Source organism: Cryptomeria japonica, chromosome 3 (assembly GCF_030272615.1).
Source record: "Cryptomeria japonica chromosome 3, Sugi_1.0, whole genome shotgun sequence".
In the NCBI taxonomy this organism is placed as follows: domain Eukaryota; kingdom Viridiplantae; phylum Streptophyta; class Pinopsida; order Cupressales; family Cupressaceae; genus Cryptomeria; species Cryptomeria japonica.
Window position 1 is genome coordinate 309941249 of NC_081407.1, and position 21247 is coordinate 309962495.

Here is a 21247-nt window from a genome sequence, read left to right on the forward strand (position 1 = left end):
TAGGATTGCTATTTGTTTTCTGATTTTGAAGCATACTTTGAAATGTATTGGAGGACAGCTTTTTTTGAAGTGACTGGTTGACAATCGATATTAGCTCTCCATAGTGAAAGCATCCAAGGATTATGAATATTTAAACGATCATCATTCCTTGCAGGTTTATAGCATGGGTTGTTGTCATTGTCAACTGTCAATGTAGACATCTCTTGTTGAACCCATGGAGCTTTGTAACGACATTCAAATGTGGGACCTTTTTTCTTGAGGCATGTTTGTTCTGTACATTTTGTGTGTCTCTGTAAAGTATTAAGCAATGCTTCATAATCCAATGCAGCATCCATGGTGAAGATTTTTTTTGTATCAGCTAGGCAAGGGTCATCCATTGCAGTGTAGTGCATTGCATTCATGCGGTCTGCTGCAATGCGAGGGTTCCAAGCAGAAACATATTGGTCGAAGAAAGTTTTTGCCATTTGCACCTCATTATCATCTGTCCAATTAATGGTCTCCATATTTGGTGCTCCAGGGAGCCATAAGAAGCCATGAATATGGCCTGAGCCTCGATGTTGCCATTCATACCTATACCAATGATCCTTTGCTTGGAACAACTTTTGAATAATTTCTTCACGAAATATTGTAAATCTGTTGTGAAGGTATAATGCTGTTATATGTGGATTGCAAATCACATGGTCTGTAAGTTGTTTTCTTGTAAACTGTGTGGTTTGGCCATCATTTTCAGAGAAAAGCCTATGCAAATCAGGCCATTTGGTATCAGCTGAACTTAATGTAAAGAACAGTGTTGGGGGCCCCAATTGGGATATCATTGCAGTAAGCTCTTTTCTAGATTTACGCCAATATGGACGGGTGCCTCGAAGAGTTGCGCCAAAGCGCAACAATTGGCTAGGTAGCTGATCATCAGGAGTGTTTTGCAATCGTCCATGGAGTGCTTCGATAGTGGTTGGGATAGACTCTCCCAAATTAGTTTTAATGAAGATAGCTGCAGATTGTTGCGAACGATGTCTCATAATTAGATTGTAAATATAATACCGGAATCTAACATGCTGCCCAAATCTTTGATCAGCATATCTAAGTAAGTGGAGAGCATATTCATGTAAATAAACATGCTTGATACGTGGCTGTAGTGGAAGTGCAACTCCAGATGGGAAAAGGGTTGGGAATGCCATGCTTAACAAGCCTATTGTATTATATTCATTTATCGGAGACAAGTTTATTTCAGGCCAAGGGATATTATTATTAGTATCAACATCTAACTGCAAGGTTCTCTTAACTGTATCTAGTTCGCGGGGTGGAGGAGGCAGTTTTGGAACAAAAGATGATGACATATTTGCATCATATTCATTGCAATTGTCCAGAAGGTCTTCTGTTGGTGGAATACCTGTTACATCAGTATGCTCTTCTAAAGAGCGTAGCATATTTGATATATCTGTTGTAGTATTAGGAAGCAGGTTGACAGCATCAAAGTCTATGACAACATCATTATAGTACTGGTCATGTTGTATTTTATAGCTCAATGCATCCATAACATGGAATTTATTCACATAACAATCATATTTTGTGCCTTGTATATTACTTCGATGGACAATAAGAACTTCGAGGTCTTTTAGTCTTCGTGGCAAAAGCTTTGCAATTTCTGAAATATCTTGGGGAAAACTTATTGTGTGACCAGAATATTTGTATTGGCCACCTTTTCCATGTCTGACTTGCAAAACAGGAGCAACCCTAGCTATAAGCATCTCTTCTACTTGTGTAAGTTTTTTTAACACAACAGGTTGCTCGCCTGGGTCTAAGTTATTTGCCAAGGAGAAACGATGAACACCATTTTCAGAAAAGCATCTTGAACAAATAATGGGTTGTTGGTTCCCGCATAGCAGCATTCCAATATATCTTTCCTTACAAATACTACATGTTTGAAGCATGGGCAGCGAATCAATGCGATGGCGGAAGGCTTGCAATGCTTGAATGTACTGCACAAAAGAGAAACAATTTGTTGTGCATTGTTGTGTTGTTGTAGGCTGCAATATTGTCTGATGGTATAGAGGTTGCCTGTTTTGTGTTACATGTTTCTGTTGTAGCTTGCTACTATGCAATGAAGGTTGTTGTATTTGCTCTGATACAATACTGGTCTGGCCAGATGAGAAAGGAAGGCTTTGATTCAAAATAGGCGAATCTGAATTGATCATCTGTGGGGTGTTGCATGGTGGAGGTGTAGGCAAGAGCATTTTGTGTTTCATTCGCTCCAGGCGACGCTTTTTAGAGATTTGTTCTCTATGTTGTGCATAATAGCGACAATTCTGTTCTCTTTTTTTCGCTTTCCTAAGATTGCATCCTTGTTGTGTGTTCTGCATTAATATTTAAGAGAATTTAAATGAACGCAGCATATAAGATGTTGAGTGTGCAAGAAACAACCGGTAAAGATAGTGTCTATGTTGTAATCTATATAGTTACATTTGAAACTTCTGTTTGATGCAATCTTTTAATTGCACATGTTAAATACTTTTGCACAAAGATTAAGCACATGACCATACAGATAACTGTACATGCATTGAGACATGTATGCACATAAAAGAATATGCCTAGAGACAAGGTTCCTTACATATGTAGGTACATAACTTTGAAGAGACACAATGTTGTGTATGTTGATATCTATGCACCGTGAGTGGCTTCCTTTGTGTGAGCATGTTTATAGGTGTGTGGTACTTTGCAGCTATGTCAAAATGTGTTTGTATGGTTTTTCTTTATAAATGTATATACCAATTTTCATGATATACACATACATGTGTACATATTTCTATACAGAAGCACAAGCACATACATACAATCATTTATGCAGTGGTGCATACATGCACATAAAAAAGATGTTGCAGATGGATTTACTTATGTATGCAGGCACATAACTGTCAAGATATATAAGATTGTTCATGTGTATATATATCTGTTCTGAATGCCTTCCTTTGTATGTACATGTACAGAGATGCATATATGGTTGTATGTATGTGAGTATGCAGCTGTGGAGGACCATATGTATGCATGTACGTGTATGGAAATATATGTAAATGCACATAGAAATCTATATGTATCTTTGTATATCGTGATACATAAATGGAGATATTTATCTTTATGGATGGCAGTAAAATATTGGAGAGAACATATAAGGCAACAAACATTTACATAAATTGAATGAATACAAAGAAGAATACGAAAGCTGTTGGAAGCTCAAAACTTGCATTTTAATTTACAGTTCAACATTAATGAGATGCATAAGTGTGTCTGGACCAAGTATCAAAACGTATCTAAAAGGATTCAAAATATTACAATAAAAGAAAGAGACAAGTCAACAAAATGCTTTGAATATATAATAACAATAAACATAAAAGAAGATTGTACAAGATATTGAGTGTGCAAGAAACAACCGGTAAAGATAGTGTCTATGTTGTAATCTATATAGTTACATTTGAAACTTCTGTTTGATGCAATCTTTTAATTGTACATGTTAAATATTTTTGCACAAAGTTGAAGCACATGACCATACAGATAAGTATACATGCATTGAGACATGTATGCACATAAAAGAATATGGCTAGAGACAAGGTTACTTACATATGTAGGTACATAACTTTCAAGAGACACAATGTTGTGTATGTTCATATCTATTCACCGTGAGTGGCTTCCTTTGTGTGAGCATGTTTATAGGTGTGTGGTACTTTGCAGCTATGTCACAATGTGCTTGTATGGTTTTTGTTTATAAATGTATATACCAATTTTCATGATATACACATACATGTGTACGTATTTCTATACAGAAGCACAAGAACATACATACAATCATTTATGCAGTGGTGCATACATGCACATAAAAAAGATGTTGCAGATGGATTTACTTATGTATGCAGGCACATAACTTTCAAGATATATAAGATTGTTCATGTGTATATATATCTGTTGTGAATGCCTTCCTTTGTATGTACATGTATAGAGATGCATATATGGTTGTATGTATGTGAGTATGCAGCTGTGGAGGACCATATGTATGCATGTATGTGTATGGAAATATATGTAAATGCACATAGAAATCTATATGTATCTTTGTATATCGTGATACATAAATGGAGATATTTATCTTTATGCATGGCGGTAAATATTGGAGAGAACATATAAGGCAACAAACATTTACATAAATTGAATGAATACAAAGAAGAATATGAAAGCTGTTGGAAGGTCAAAACTTGCATTGTAATTTACAGTTCAACATTAATGAGAAGCATAAGTGTGTCTGGACCAAGTATCAAAACGTATCTAAAAGGATTCAAAATATTACAATAAAAGAAAGAGACAGGTCAACAAAATGCTTTGAATATATAATAACAATAAACATAAAACAACATTGTACAAGATATTGACATTGCAGATTATAATTTGAAATGGGCAGGGAAAGCGTGGTGAAATAGTACAATATAGAAATCATGATTTTGAGATCAGGAAATGTGTTAAAACAACATAGGTTGGAGCTATTGGTTCTTGTTTTAATGTTTGCATCAATGTGTAATCTGTATGGTTTGTTTCTTATCATATTTGTACAGCATAGTATAAATATAGTTATAAAAAATAAGTGTTTTTGGAAAACATGGTTGTTCAATAATTACATAACATAAAAAGGTACAAAAGGATCTAAGATAATAAGCTGGAAAGAAGGGAAACTGCATTTGATTTTTTTTTGTATGATTGGTAGCATGACAGAACAAAAGCAATGTCAAAAACCAAAAGTCCTAGGCAGCCCAAAAAACACTTTAGATAGTGTCGATATAGACAACGACTGATAATTTAGTTCTGTTTGTCAATGACCACTAAAAACTAGGAACAAGCTATATATTGTATGAAGATCAAAAGGCACGTGGAAAGCATCACTATCCAATTGGTTTGGAACTATGCAGTTGTAGTCATCTGAGCAATCTCTGCAAGCAAAAGAGCATTTTCAGCCTGGTAATCAATTCTGGCAACTTTGGTTATCGTTGCTTTGAGCCTGGGTTCTGAATTGTACATGTCTGTTGTAATAGAGAGTGTGAAAACAAAGGAAGACAAAAGGACATGCTTGATAATGGACTGAGGCGTTTTTTGTGTAGTCAAATCGTACTGCAGCATGTAAAGCTCCTTGGCAGATATTTGCAGTATATTTGTGCCAACCTCATCAAAGGCAATAGCCCAAAGAGCCCCTGTATGATCTTGGAGCTTCATCTGCAATAAGTATTTGTAATTGCATTCTGGCACAGCAGTTTGACATCTTGAACAAAACCATTGATTATCACTTTGCTGGGTGCATTTCTTTTTACATTCTTTTCCATTAAATTTCAAAGGGCAGGCTGGATAGCAAAAAGAATCAGTTTTAATGATTCTCACAACAGCCCTAATAGTACTTTCAACTGTTTCAGAGAGAACACTTGTACGCTCTAAAACAGCTGTGATTGTCATCCTACTGTATTGTGAGTTAAGCTGGCCAGCAACACATGATAGCGGTAAAAGGGCATCTGAAATCTTTCCTCTTGACATAAGTGTCTCTGTTTCAGGTATAGAAGGGTTTATATTTAGGGTTGTTGCTGTGGTTGTGTTGACCACCTTTCCATTGAAATAACCAACACGAGCATTTCTGATTGCAAGGACAACAGCTGTTTGGGTTGTGTGCATGCTCTTCAAATCTTCACCTAGCCCTTGCCATGTTTCTCCCCATAAGTTAACATCGATAGTAAAAGCTGAGGCATCATTTATTTTTACAATTCTCTTTGTTACTTCGCTTCCATCCTTCCTGCGAATTAATGAGGGTTCTCCAACAGCAACTACAATACCAATAACATCAACTAAAGTGTTGTTGGTGCAGTATGTAATTTCATTGATTGGTGTGAATTGAGAATTATTTGCTTCACATTCAACAACATCATCACAACGCTTCAATATTGAATTGTTGTCCAAAGTTATCTCAAGATGGCTGTTAAGCTTATTCCATTTAGTGTTAGCTTCTTTAACGCAACCTTTTGACACAGTATAATATGTTCCTGGTTCAACCCTATGATAATGCATTTCTGCTACATCGCCAAAGCAAGTTATCCTAATTTCAGTACCTTCACTATCTATCATGTCAAAGCTAAATACTTGGCCAGTGGACTTTGGTGTACTGTATTGATGCATCTTCCTCTTGTTTGTCACACGCCCCTTTATTGTCCATTTATTTTGGAAGGGGTTCAAGGCTTTAATCGGGCTGATATTAACAGAAGATTCGTGCTGCACAGGTGGGAGGTGAATTCCAAATTTAAGGGATCGTTTAGTTGTGGCAGGTGTGTCTCGACCCAACATTTGTTGTTCTTGCTCTTTAAACAGATATCTAGGTTTCCCAAGCAATGGAGAATTGGTAAATTTGACAACAAGGCTGAATATTATTATAGTCCTGTAAAATGAGCAAAATAAGAGGTTGAATAATCTGGATAGTGTGGAAAGGGGGATTTGAAAAGGCAAGAAGAAACCAACATAACATATAGAGGGCCATACCTTGAGTTCCAAACATTTCTACAAGCATAGGCTGTCAATGATAGGATAGTGCCAATCTTTAATGTCTCTGAAAGCACCAAACCACTATACTTAGGTGGGAGGATCGCCAATTGCATGTGTGTGGCATCAGACAAAACAACCTTATATCGGGCATTGTCATTTTCATCGTCTATCAATTTTTCAAAAGACAAAAGCTGAAGCAGTGGAGAGGGGACATCATCCCCAGCGTTGATGCAGAGCAGTGCATGTGGGGTCAATTGTAGATGTTGTTCCACTTCCTACAAGGATAATAGAAGACAACCAAATAGATACACAAGGTCATGTACATTCATACGCATTGGCATGGGCATGACAGCCCTTTTTTTGTTTAAGCTTCCAATTTGTATTACTAGCTATGTGTGTTTTTGTTTGCAGGTTTTTTTTTGTGTGCATGGACAGATTATAGATTGATGTATTGGAGCATACAAATGCACAAGGACAATGTAGAGAACATCTGTTTCAATCTATTTATATATATAAATACGTAAACAGATGCAAAAAAATAGTTCAAGCAGCGAGACATGTTGGTATATGCACTTGCATTGATGGATGAGAAGTCTACGGAAAACTAAAGAACAAATAGAGATATAATCTTTGTAAATAAGATGAATAAGAGAAAACAAATGTATAAACAAGCTCACCGAAGTTTCTGTAGAAGGTTGTTGCGAGGCAGCAGGAGAGGCCATCGGAGATGACATGGTGGCCACTGTGTTTGAGAGATGAGGAATGGGGTTTTGAACGGTGAAATAGTGAGTCTATGTCACAACAATTAAAACAAGCGAATATATTTTAACGGTAAGCACAACTCATATTGTACTTGGGATCAAGAGGAAATCTTCAATCCAACGAGATCGCAATGAAATTTCAAAGTTACAATCAGCAATGTATATGTATAGTTTGAAGACAAGCACTTATCAAGAAAACTTGGAATAGGTTTGTCTGCTTTCAAAGAGTTTTAGTGAAAGGAAAAATAGAAAACGCTCTAATCAGTGATAAAACAAGTGCTGCATAGATACAATAAATGCTTTTTAGACTCCAGTAAATTTCTAATTACTTATATATGCACAAATGTTCAATATTTAGGTTTAGTTGACTACATCCGTGTTGGTTATTTCGTGATGTATTTATGACACATTAGTATAGCATATTTGTCTCAAGTGTGTTTTTTGATTCGATGAATTCTCTAAATATGCGTGAAAAAAACAATTATATTCCGACGTGATAAGCTACATTAGATGAAATTAATGAAATAGAATGAATTTTGTATTTGGTGTTGCGAGCTATTTAAGGCTGTACATTAAATGCGAACAAAGTTAAATTTATTTCATAGCTTCCTAAATGTACGATGTTCAGAGTATTTAGTTGGAGGGCCAGTTTCGTAGCGATCGATGGGTATAATTAATTCACAAATCTTAAGACATGCAATGCTGTCCGAATTTAAAATTAAATGGTCAATAAGTGCGTCTTTTGATATTCTGTATTTTTTTTTCACTGGAAGACATACGGTTCAACACTACAGAGGTGTAAGTGGCAAATCCTAAAACTCTTAATTCCTTGTCCATTCTTCTTCTATAGAAATATTCCTTCATGCTTTAACTTAAGCAGATTTTCACAATTTAAAACCTGCAATCTTCGGAGTTATGGCCATTTCTAAGAAGGAAAAGAAAATGGAAGTTTACGAGAACTTGGAGAAGATTGAGCAATTGGAGAAGGAACTTATGGTAAGGTATACAAAGTGAAGGACATTAACACAGGTCAGTTTTTTGCGCTTAAGAAGCTCAAGATCGAGAATAATGATGAGGGAGTTTCTGTCAGCACACTAAGGGAGATATCACTCTTAAGGGCACTTTCTAATAGCCGTTACATTGTAAGGTAAGAAATGTATACACCACCTCAATGTAGACTGTGAATTTGCAAAAAAAAGGTACACAAATATTTCAAAAAAGATTGTGTATGAGCTTTGGGTTTCACAAACAATGAATTGACTCTGCATTGGATGTTTTATCAGATTGGTTTCTCGCAAGCTTTACTTTTTTAGTTGAGAGGGGCGTAACCGACTTGAATAACCATTAAAAAGCTTATGTCAAAACAATGTAGAAGAATTGAAATATGATGTCATCTTACCATCTTAGTGACCCATTATCATGTTTAAGTTCTGTGGTACTGAGTGTTTCTCTAAAATTTAGTGAGCTTAACAGTCATAAGTATCAAGATAACCATCGTCAAACAAAATAAAATAATAATCAAACTATGAGAAAATTGGCATAGAAGTTAAACCACAGGGCAATAGTGGCGGATTTAGCCATCGATAAAATCGTAAGAACAAAGGTATCTGCAAGCTATGCAACTTCAAAAACTTACTAAACATGCATGTTTTAAATTTGCCTCTTATACAGTGATGTTAAACAGAACCATACAGATTTTATTATCACAGTAGAGTATATTAATTTTTTGGGTGATAGAATAGTTCATGGAAGTCTGTTGCCTTCATGGAGACCCTGTATTAAAACTTGTTAATAACATTGGGGTACATCCCTGTTGGTTATTTTGTTGCAGTTTACAGAAGAGAAGATAACTGCACAATGCGATTTTGCTTGCTATGGTTAAAACCCATGTCGTATCAGTGGGTGAAATTGCAGCAAACCTAAAGAAAACCCAAAAACATCGGTTTAATTCGCTCGTTTGCATTTTTATTTTGCTTTTTCCTGAATCTGAAACACTTAAATTATGTAGTAGTAATTATCAGACGTATTGCACTTTAGGGTTTGTAGTCACCAGATCTGGAAATCTGTAGCCCGCCATGTGCAACTGCCATACCAATCTTGAAGTTTACTAATTCTTTTTAGTCCTAAGGAGCTTTGAACTCAGCGATTTAAGCCCCACACCAATGTCTTAAGTGTGCTTTTGATTCAGCGAATCCTGTAAATATGTGTGGGGAAAACAATTATATTTGGATGTCTTTGAGTTTGACAAATATCTGTAAATTTAACTATGTTCTATCATCTGTATTACCAGATATGTTTTCTTCCCTCCAAAAGCATTGATCTCTTCATCTTTAAGCATTGGCTATTTTCAGGGGTAGTTTTGACGCCATACCATTTTTAGGTTTCTAAACTTTTAGCTTTACCTGTAGCATCACTTATTCTTGAAACTGTTCATTGTTTGCCCCACTCTTAAAACAGCTTACAAATTCTTTAGTATATGGAATTATAAAGCTAGGCATTCTAATAGGTACCATGCATTTAGGTTGAATAAATTAATTTAGAAACATTGTGTATAATTCAAAGCTTGATAGATTGATATTATTATGTTTTTGGTTCAGCTCTTCCCTATTAGTTTGTGCAAATTGAAGGTAAATTTTTTGCCTTTTAATTGGCTTGTTATATTTTTCATGGTACTCATGAAAAATAAATCCCAAAACTTAAAATGTGTAGCTATTTAAGGTATGCTCACACATACACATTCATAATTGTAAATTTTATTCATTTAAGCTGAGAGTAGCTTCTGAGGTCAATTTATATAGTAATCGTTGCATTATATTATTCGAAGTTGTAAACAAAAGTTCTTGACTAACAATTAAAAATCTGTCATTTACTCTTCTTATTTTCTTGGGTTGCAGTATTAGATTTTACAAGCGAGGCGGCAATAGATGATGCTTGGATGCCATTTTCTTATTTGAGTGAATTAAATTACCTTCTTGGTGGTAGTAATTTTCATATTCGAAGAAGAGGATGGAGTTGATTGAAAAGTTGTTCTTGAATCAATATCTGGATCTGTCATGACTTGTGGAGTTGTGTTTGGAGATTCTCATGCTGCACCTCCCAGGCAAATCTTTCAACAAGAGAAGGAAGGTGGTTGCACATAATTCCCATAAAATTATTTGAGTCATCTATATGGCAAAGAAATGAAATATAAATTTATGTTTCCACACCTTAACTAAATTGATTGACTGTCAGAGGTGCATGGTATTAGGTCCAAGTTTCTAAGAGTCCAGATCTTGTTTTTAACTTTATGGCTTTGGTTTGCCAGTCTTGCACTGTGCACTACATCAGTAAACTTTATGACTTCGGCTTGCCAGTCTTGCACTGTGTACTATATCATTTACTGATATAGGAAAACTCAATGGTTGAGTAATTAAAAGTTTTGGACTTGAATAAATCATAGTGAAATCAAGTCCATGTTAATTTATGATAAGATCCATTGCAAAAACTGTTCAATTATATTGAGTTAGAAACTTGGGCGAGCAATACAACATGGGTATGGCAATTTTCAATGTGTATTTGCAATTTTCAAATTAAAAATATATCAGAAACTGGAAAGAGACTACTTTGGAAAATTGGAATGATTTCAACCTTGAACATAGAAAATACATTTTCTAAGGTTGATTTTTTGTATATAGATTGAAATGTTCTCAGGGAGATTGGTTTCCAGTGGACTTCTTAAGTCTACTTGTTTATCCGTTCTGGCTACTAAATACAAACTAGTTATGCAGATGTTGGGACAACCAGCTTTCCATGTGCAGCTAGAATCTTTAAGAGTCTATAATGAAGAATGGGATAACCAACATTCGGATTATGTAGAAATAAAAGCACCAACTGTTTATAGCTTTGACGTCTCTCTAGTTAGTGAAAATTGGAGATAAGAATAGAAAGTGCACCTCAATGGGTGCTTAAAATTGTTTTTTGCATTGTTCTAGAGGTTAATGAAGGAATAGGAAAAAGAAAAGCAGCGACCATACCTATAGCCAAAGATATGTGTTCAAAAAGTATTTCCTCAAGCATGAATCCTAGTAATATTGTATATTGCTTGTACTTGTTGTGTACCTACACACATTATACAAACTGTGTTAGTAGAGACAAGGCACACCATTTGTTTTTTGAATGTTGTGTAATGAATAAAACACAAAGAAATTCTTTTAATTTTTTGGAAGGATTTATCAGCTAATTTTTAACAATAAATTTATAGAATGCCAGCAAAAATATAATGAATAAACAGTAAATGCTAGTTTTTTTTTTTTTTTTATTGTTAAAAATCGATGAGAAAATCTTATGGCATTCAACAAATAGTTCATGTGCCTCGTCTCTGCTAACACATTTTGTATGACATTGGTAGGTATGGTGACCGATTTTCTTGTTTCTATTTCTTTTTCTAGCTCTATTAGATCAGTCCTTTGATTTCATAAGTTTAGCTCTATGACTATTTTTAGTTTTATGAATTTCTTCATTTGGCTCTTCCATGATCTATAGTTCAAACTCTACATTGTCACTATTCTACTATCCAAACAACTTGTGATTTGTTTACAATATGAAATAATGCTAAAATGTAGACATTAGCTTGCTTCTACAAACAATACTGTTGATAATCACAATTCAAAATCAATTGCATTACATCTGTTGTACTTCACAACTACATTAGCTTGCTTTATCAAACAACACTGCTGATAAGCACAGTATTGCATTGATGAATTAAAATAGAATCTTTATATATAGAAGAAATATAGTATTCTTGATTAAATTCTTCTATTGTTGTGCATATGAGATCCTTGGTGGGAGATCACTTGTCGGTTATGTTGAAAGTCTATCTATAGTGGTTACAGAAAACCTAGTTGAATGGAATTAACTTAAATGAAAAATTATAGAAAACCCCAAAATTCAAATCTGTGGAAGACATGTGTGATATTGTAAAGCTCAATTGACTGGAATGAAGCTGAATGCAAAAGTATAGCAAAGCCCAAAATTCAAATCCTAAAGGCATGTTAGATATTGATACTTGAGCTGATGAAAACTAAATGCAAAATTGTAGCAAAGCCCCAAATTCAAATTATCATAACAGATGTTTAGCATTGAAAGCCTACTTGAATGGTATGATATAAAAAAATAAAACATAAGTTACGGTAAAACCCAAAATTCAAATCCACAGAAAACTTGTCTGGTATTAAAAGCTAATTGAATGGAATAAACATAAACCTAAAACTATGGCAAAACCCCATATTCAGATCTCCATAAGACATGTTATGTACTGGAAGAGCCACAGAATCTGCTGTAAATCATAGAACTATTCCAACTTTATGTGGCGAGGAAAGAATTCTCCGTCTCTTTGAATCCACTCAAACCTCAATTAAAAATAAGTCACCCTCTAAAGATTTCGTGCTTTAAACAAATTTTCAAACTAAGGATCCAAATGCCGAAATTGTAGAAGACAAGGATCACAATATATATACTCTGTTTCTAAATCTTGGACTAGAAAGATTTCTGCACAACAAAGTCTAACATGAACGAATTGGGCGGATTATAGATTCAACATAACTCAGAATTCGGACTCAAAATTGAATATAAATGCACATATATTATAATCAAACTTGTAGATTTGCAGGAAATTAAGCTCTGGCAATGATATCAGGCAAACAATAAACATAAGTTACGGTAAAACCCAAAATTCAAATCCACAGAAAACTTGTCTGGTATTAAAATCTAATTGAATGGAATAAACATAAACCTAAAACTATGGCAAAACCCCATATTCAGATCTCCATAAGACATGTTATGTACTGGAAGAGCCACAGAATCTGCTGTAAATCATAGAACTATTCCAACTTTATGTGGCGAGGAAAGAATTCTCCGGCTCTTTGAATCCACTCAAACCTCAATTAAAAATAAGTCACCCTCTAAAGATTTCATGCTTTAAACAAATTTTCAAACCAAGGATCCAAATGCCGAAATTGTAGAAGACAAGGATCACAATATATATACTCTGTTTCTAAATCTTGGACTAGAAAGATTTCTGCACAACAAAGTCTAACATGAACGAATTGGGCGGATTATAGATTCAACATAACTCAGAATTCGGACTCAAAGTTGAATATAAATGCACACATATTATAATCAAACTTGTAGATTTGCAGGAAATTAAGCTCTGGCAATGATATCAGACAAACAATGAACCTAACCTGTAGTCAAAGCAGGGTATCTAGCGAGCTCCTGTCGGTAGTTGTCGATGAAGCCGGCGACGTATAGAGTCTGGTAAAGGGCTTGAGCCTACTGACGCCAGCAAACACAAACAGAAGAAGAAAGTTAAGACAATACAACAACATCTAATGTGCTCAATGTTTTATCCTGATTCTAGTTGCAGGGTTTCGCAGACAAAATGCATTAAAAAAACAGATTCTAGTTACCTGCGTATGAGGGGAAACATTACAATTTATTTTCCTAATTGTTATAAATCTACAAAACGAATTCTGAGACAACACTGCGCCTTTAATCATGGAAAGTAAAAACCGTAACTACAGGGTTTCGTTGATGAAATGCAGGAAGACAAACAAAAACTTACTTGCGAATGAAGGGAACATTACCACTTGAATCCCATAATTATTGATAGACCACAAAATGAATTTTGTAACAGAACTAGGGCTCCATCCATGAAAGGTTGAAGAAACTAAAAATCTAATTACAAGTTTGAATAATAAAATAAACAAATACAGAATTCCACTCAATTGGGTATGAAGGGAGAATAAAATTTTTAAGTTACCTGTATGTACCTTCTTCAATCTGTTTGAGCTTTTCGAAGAAATGTATGCTGTGAGAACACCATGCAAGGGCTTGCTTCAAATTGAGCTAAACAAAAAACAATACGAGGTAAATCCCTACTCCGTGCTTCTTAATTGTTACATCAGCAAATGATGAACTGGCCTGCACCTGCAGTGTACAGGTGTTACGAAGACAACACGTGAAATAAATGCCATTGCCCAGTTGATGCCCGGCGAAATAAACCCTTCGAGTTTGCAACATGCGAAGTAATGTTTCCAACTGCCAGTAATAAATGGTAATTATGAATGTGTGTCCGGTCAAATAAATATCGGCTTAACAAGCAAGTGGCAACTTTCCGACAAGTGAACTATAAGCCGCCTTTTTTCCCGATGCCTTTTCCGGATGGCTGACACTTTCCCGGCAAGGAAACCCCCATACAAAAAGCCTATCGGCTTAATGAAAGACAGCTAATTCTGATGAACACAGCCGAGATCTCTAAATTTTCAACTTTGCCTCGTGTTATAAATAAAAACAGTAATCCTAGAGACTCTTTTAAGATATCAACTTACCGTCGGCCTTGTGTGCAGGTCTTTTTACTGCAAAACAGCTTTATTGAATTTAAAACAACAGAGTCACATCAACTCTGCAGAAAAGATGCATCTAAATAGAAAAAAGAACTCTGTGGAATATAATGACCCGATTACAGTGGAATTTAATTCCTCGCTGATATTCATGATAAGTTTGAAGCCAATCGACATGTCAGATCAGACTTTTTAAAAGTATGGCATGAATTTGGCTGATGATTGGTAACTTTGCAAGGCTCCAGAACTTTATTAAAAAAAACATACAAATGATCTGCTGCGCTCTGTTCCAAGGCCAAACAATCCAGTTTGATTTCAGATAAAACTAAAGCTAGCATTTCCACTGAAAGAAGGTGCAATGGTTTCTTGCTATCTACAAGTTAATACAACAGAAAATACAATTTAATAACTATAACTTAAATGACTATAACTGAAGTGCTTTTAAGTAGCTGGCATTAGCACGAATTAGTTTGATGCTGACTATTTGTTGCAGGTATAGAACAGGCAGAAAACCTGGACGGCTGTTAACGACAATAGTATTACTGCAGATAAAATTGAAATAACCAACCACGGTTTCGAACAGTGCGCTCTCTGAAACTGAGCCAAAAGAACTCTCCATTTGCTGCTGTAATACTTGTTTGCGTCTTGTATGGCTTTCTCTACCGGGTCAAATGTATTCTCCCACATTGATTTACTCATAGAATTCCACATCTGGGCCACCTCTGCATCGCTACCCATTTTACTAATAAGAATCCCACGTTTCTTGAGCACAGCGACATCGCTCTCCGTATCAATCAGACGGTCCATTAAATATGTGTAGCGCGTGAGGGGTTTTTGTTTACTCTCTAGATTGAGTTCCAATGCAACCAAGTTTCTCAAGACCACCTCTGTAGAATCATCGATTTTGATTTTGGGTAAGAGCAAAGTGGAGGTTGTTCTGTCAAATCTTATTTCCTTCAGGTCTCCTGAATCATACGGTGCAAATTTTATCCCTGCTTCACTCAATTCTGATACGGATGGAAGGTTTCCAGCTGTTGTAGCATATATCATCCTCTGACGTATAAGCAACTTATTGAAAAGATTACTGAAAAGATACTTATCGAAAGCGGAAAACACAATTCGAGATGCTTTATTCTGAGGTTCAGAATTACGTCGCACCGGTTCAGGAGAAGCTGCAGTAACATAATCATAGAGATAGTCGAGAACATGACTTTTGGTACCCACGTCTAATTCCCTCGGAAATTTCGTATGACAGACAAAAGGATTGAAATGGAAACAGGCAGCCTACATAATCAAGGGTTCAACTTTTATAAGAGTGAAAAAACAATTTATCTTTATAAATTGAAATAGTAAGGATTTGAGGTTTTCAAGCTAACCATGCAAATTTTAAAAACGTGCCTTGAAGGAGGAGAAGAATCGAAGTAAAAATCATTATACAGTTTATCTAACTAAAAAGAATAAAAACGAAAGTTTTGGGGCGTATAAATATGTTCAGGGTTTTTCATTTTCTATTTTGAAATTTTTTATGGGTGTATAGAAAGGGGAAGCGCTTGCCTGTAGTATACTAGCCAGATGCAACTTTTCTTGAAATCTTACATCCTGAGATATCTCTTTTTGACTTTGGCTCCTCAATTGTTCAAATCTTCCGTTATGCTGATTTACCTCTCTTTCACTTCTGCTCCCCACTCCTGTGTCTGACTGAATACAATTAGCTGTCTCACAGAGCACCTCGAGGAGCAGAAACAGTGGCACCTGATTTTCAAGCATGAGTATGTCATTCTTAATAGCATACCAAAGTGGGGTCTTTCTTTTGGAGTGTAAAACAGTGTGTTTTCGCATGAGACGGGAATAGCTCTCTCCATAAGGCCTGTAAGTGGACTTCAAAAACTGGACAAGAAAAGAGGTATCAAGAGCAAGCATCCAAGACAACGTCTCGATGTCGTATGGAATATGCTTATGATAGCAGGCCTTTATTCGGCCTTCTAATGACCCTATACGCTTGACGAGCATGGTGAACTTGAATGGACTAGATTCCCTTTCCAGCGCGCGCGCCATTTTCAGTTTGTATGTGTCCGTCTCTTCGTACTGCTGTAACTTATTGTAGTGGTATGGTCCGATGGAAATCACTTACGGAATGTATGATTCCGGTTTTAGCCTCAAAAGAGGGTAAGCTATGCCGAATATGCACACATCAGACTCTGTTTCTTCAGCTCCCATGTCATCTTTCTCCAGGTTATCTTTTACATGTATTAACCACTCCGAGTCATTATTAGCAGCTGCAGCCATCAGTCAATACTACTGGATAAAAACCTAAAGCCCAGCAATTCAACCAATTCAGACTCCCACAGCTCAACGCCCTCTCTGTGTGGGGGATCACTCCTTCACATTCCCTGCATTTATGCATAATAGGGGATTTCATTATTTTACTCATCTTACATGTGCTAAGATTTATGAACAAAAAATTAGTAAAAGTCCGACAAAGGAAATCTCAAAAACAGAAATAGAAGCACCTGAAAAACCTTCGGCAAGCAGCCGTGAGCTCTAAAGCATGACTTGAGGGCTGCAAGAATAATCCACACTTGCAATACGAACCAGAGACATCCCTAATAAGTTAAGGAATTGGAAGACCCCTCTCACTCTTGACCTGTCAAAATCATCCTTCGGAGCTGGTCCAATGAACAGTCCCTCCCTTTCTTGAGTTGTCAAAATCAGAAATAGTAAAATGTACATTTGCTAGGCATACAACCATGTGCTCTCATCCCAGGCCACAAAAATGTACTACACGCAAACTTATTAGTTGGCAAGCACTTATCTCATGTAGAGGGGTGAATTATTTCTTTACTATAGAAAAATATACAATATGTGTTGGATAGGACACACAAATATTTTTTTTAGAAAGCATGTCGGTTTGATAGCCATCATTATTCTCACATCAACAATTTAATAGACCTAATTATTCTGATGTAAACCACTTGGCCAATCTTGTTTTTGATAATAAAGCAGCCAAAATAGGGGGGCTGACCCGGAAGAACAACAAGCCTCAAAAGAGAGCTAAACCAGCAGACACACAGCAGTCAACCAATCCCTACCTTAAACATCAAAAACAAAAACCACCTATAGTTATTGGATAACCCAAGATTGAAACCAATCTCATCCAAATAGCCCCTTAAACAGTCGATACACAACATATTGTTCATAGTATAATAACTGAGGAAAGTAGCAAGAGTCTTAAACTTAATAAAGATCCAGTCGATCCAAAAAATTAAACTATAACAAAAAGGAACAACTTCCACCATTAAACATGTTTTCCAGCTCCCAAGTGTTGTGAGAGCATGAGCCCAGTCCAATCTTCAGTAAGGAACTCAAACAGTTCCTTCGTGGTGTCGCCTTCCAACCCATCCTGTTCCAATTTCTCCTGATGCAATAGGCACATTGAAGTAGCCGAGGAGTGCATGACCTTTATGGCGAATTTCCCAATTTTGTCGACATGGGACTTGAGATTCTCCAGCTTCTTCTTCACTCCATTCAGGTCCTCGAAGATGGCATTACAACTCGCACACTGCACCACCTCCTCCTTCTCCCCACCTTCAGTTGCAGTTTGCCCCCCCTCAAACTTTCTTCCATCCTCCTCAGAGATATGCAGGGGGCAAGTGTTAGAATAAGGGGAGGCGGTTTTATTATCATCCGTGTTTATCTCAGAGTCAGGGGCCTTAGTACCCAGCTTAGAGGAATCTGAGCCTTTCGTAGCCTCCATCTCATCCTCAACCTTATCACTTTTAGCCTTCTTAGAATCTTCCTCCTCATTAACATAGTTCTTTCTAACAATAATTTGTTTCATCCGGGGTTTGCCAGCAAACCTGTGGGATCTTTTTGGGGTCAAACCATCCTCCGCGTCAGACTCGACTAACATAATTTTAGGATCTTTCTTGGGTTTTTGGAGGAGGGTTTAGCAGCAAAAGGGTTGCCTTTGTTCTTCTCCCCAATTTTGGGGGAAATGAGAGGGGCATGGTTAGGGGATTGACAAGGCGTAATAGGTTTTTTCGAGGTCTTTTTGAGATGTTTTTTAGAACCAGCGGGGGGGCCCTGGATGGAGGGAGCAGGTTGAACATAGATGGGTTTAGAGGGACACAGGGCCCTATGGAAGTTGTAAAGCTGAAACATTAGACCCTGGTGGAGGATAGTGTAATTGCTATCTTGAGTCATGCAATGGCGGACATCTTTAACAGTAGACTCTAAGGCGTGCAGTAAAAAGAACGAGAAAGAAATAGAATCATGGTTGCGAAAGTGATTGAGCAATGGGAAATGGTAATAATAGAAAACACCATACCTTCCCTCTAGGGTAAAGTATTTCATAATGATTTTGCACACCTGCTCCCACGGGCATGGAAGGCATTCCCTATTGAAACCCCATCGCATCTTGACAGGTTCCTCATCTTTTTTGTAGCAGCGGTTCATACTGGTCTCATCCGCGACCCTGTTGGTTTTCTTCCACTTCCTTCCCTCAGTTGAAAGACCCGTGGCCTGGGCAATTACGTCCTCACTGATTTCAAACGATATATCCCCCATAACAACTCTCTTGTCATTCCGGCTACTCACAAACTGCATTGAGAGGTTCTCGTCAAACCCAGTCATGGCTTCCATGAACGAGACAATGCCCCCTTCCTTGGCGTACATCCAAATGTAAGGGTCATTGCGAAAGCAGCTGTTAATAGTGTCCGGCTCAACCCAGACTAAATCTCCCCCCATAATATCTTCCTCCAAAGTGATGTTGGGATGCAGCGTGGACCAAAAAATGGTTATGCAGAGGGAAAAACCAAAGCAGAAGATAAGAAAACTCGATCGATAATTAGCTAAATTGAGGTGAGAGTTACAATCATTATCTTTAGTGGTGTTTCTCAAGGCATGCATCCACCAGCTCTAGTAAGCATGCGAAGGGACACCTCTTAATTCATCCGCCAACTTGCAAAGATCTTCATTATTAAGAAATCTTAAGTTCCGGTTATAGTAATAAATGATATACTTGTTGTGGTTAGTCAAGTTCATGATTAAAAGTTGGCGCTTGGACAATCCTTCCGTAATACAATTATCAGTGGTTGGCTACGTCATCACCGAACCGATGCGCTGGAGAAGGTGGGGACCACCAAAAGCCACCTTGGCGTAGCCCGCCCAAATTGAATTTGAATTTCCCTCCTGAATCTTGGCAACGCAGACGAGCCAAAATGACCCCCCGTAAAAAAAGACATAGCACATCATTGGCAAGTAGAGAAATTCTGATCTCTCCCAATTAGAGACTTTTGTCTGTCAAAAAGAGAATCAAGGTGTCTCCAGCACCTCATACCAGTTAACTCAAGGCTCGTCACAACAAGAGAGTCAGCCACCGAGTTACCCTCTCTGTAAATTTGTTGAATTTGAAATTCCTCGAGCCAGACAATCATGGACCAAATGTCCTTGATAATGTTACTGATCCTCCAGCTAATCCCTGCAACTCCTTTAGCCGCCTCAATAATAAGCTTAGAGTCCCCTTCAATGATCAACCTTTTAGCATTGATGTCGAGGGCCAATTTAAGCCCCCAAAAGAGAGCAAGGGCTTCAACCATGTTACTTGAGACAAAGTCAAAATTCTCCGCATAGGTCGAAATCAGGTTGCCCAAGCTATCTCTAATAATTCCTCCTCCTGCCACAACACCACTATGAGCGGCGCCATCAAAGTTAAGTTTGAGCCATGAGGGGAGGGATGAGTTTCCAAAACTGTCTAATCGTCTGGTGGGCGGAGGGGTACTTCCAGTTGCTGATAAACTGCTGCAAGTCCTCAAGGAAGGTCCATGCAATATCAAATTTCTGTAAAACTTTGTGCCAGACTGTAGAAGCGAAGGGGCAGTGGATAAAAAGATGATTTAAGCTTTCCTCAGCACAGTTGCACATGACACACTGGTTGGAAAGCAGGAAGCCTTGCCTTTTAAGGTTATCAATAGTAAGGATCTTCCCATGCAGAGCTGTCCACCAGAAGAAGTTGATTTTAGGGATAAGCTAAGAGTTCCAAACTTCTCTCCAGCTGTGGCAATCATTCACAGGTGCAAACAGGAGATTGTAGGCCGACTTAACACTGAAATACCCTGAGGGATTCATATCCCAAACAAACTTATCAGAATGAGTGGAACGGGGGATCCTGACCTTCTCAAGAAGGGAATGTAACTCACCAACCAAATGATCCCAAAGAGTATTATTTCCCAAACCATCAACAAGCTTTAACCAACAACGAGAGGAAGAAATGTAGTTTATCACAAGAGGACCCAATGAATCCTTGAGAGTTCCCATGAGGCAATTGAAGCAGGAAGAGGCTAGGGGTCTATCACCAATCCAATTGTCTTCCCAGAATCTAATCTTCTCACCATTGCCCACCTGCCATTTTAGACCCTATTTAAGAAGCTTCCTATTTTTGACAATGTTGTTCCATATCTTAGACCTAGGTGGAAGCTCATTAGAAGAAAGAATGGACGAGAAGGAGGTGTGATTGAAATACTTATCCCTCGTGATCTTGCACTAGTCAACTTTGCCCTTCGT

At 37.1% G+C, this 21247-nt stretch overlaps 1 protein-coding gene across 1 annotated transcript; it reads right to left on the reverse strand.

Moving 5' to 3' along the window:
* Window positions 1–8: 8 nt before the first annotated feature.
* Window positions 9–15163, reverse strand: LOC131874615 (uncharacterized). Its single transcript, XM_059218262.1, has 4 exons — window positions 14107–15163; window positions 13529–13616; window positions 11321–11405; window positions 9–7337 (listed from the first exon to the last, which is right to left on the reverse strand). The coding sequence occupies exon 4, from the start codon at window positions 2355–2357 to the stop codon at window positions 9–11; it is 2349 nt and encodes a 782-aa protein (XP_059074245.1). The 5' UTR covers window positions 2358–7337; window positions 11321–11405; window positions 13529–13616; window positions 14107–15163.
* Window positions 15164–21247: the final 6084 nt, after the last annotated feature.

What these genes read in the sequence shown, in the direction of transcription:
- LOC131874615 (XM_059218262.1), bottom strand. Translation starts at nt 2,357, where the DNA reads ATGCAGAACACACAACAAGGATGCAATCTTAGGAAAGCGAAAAAAAGA.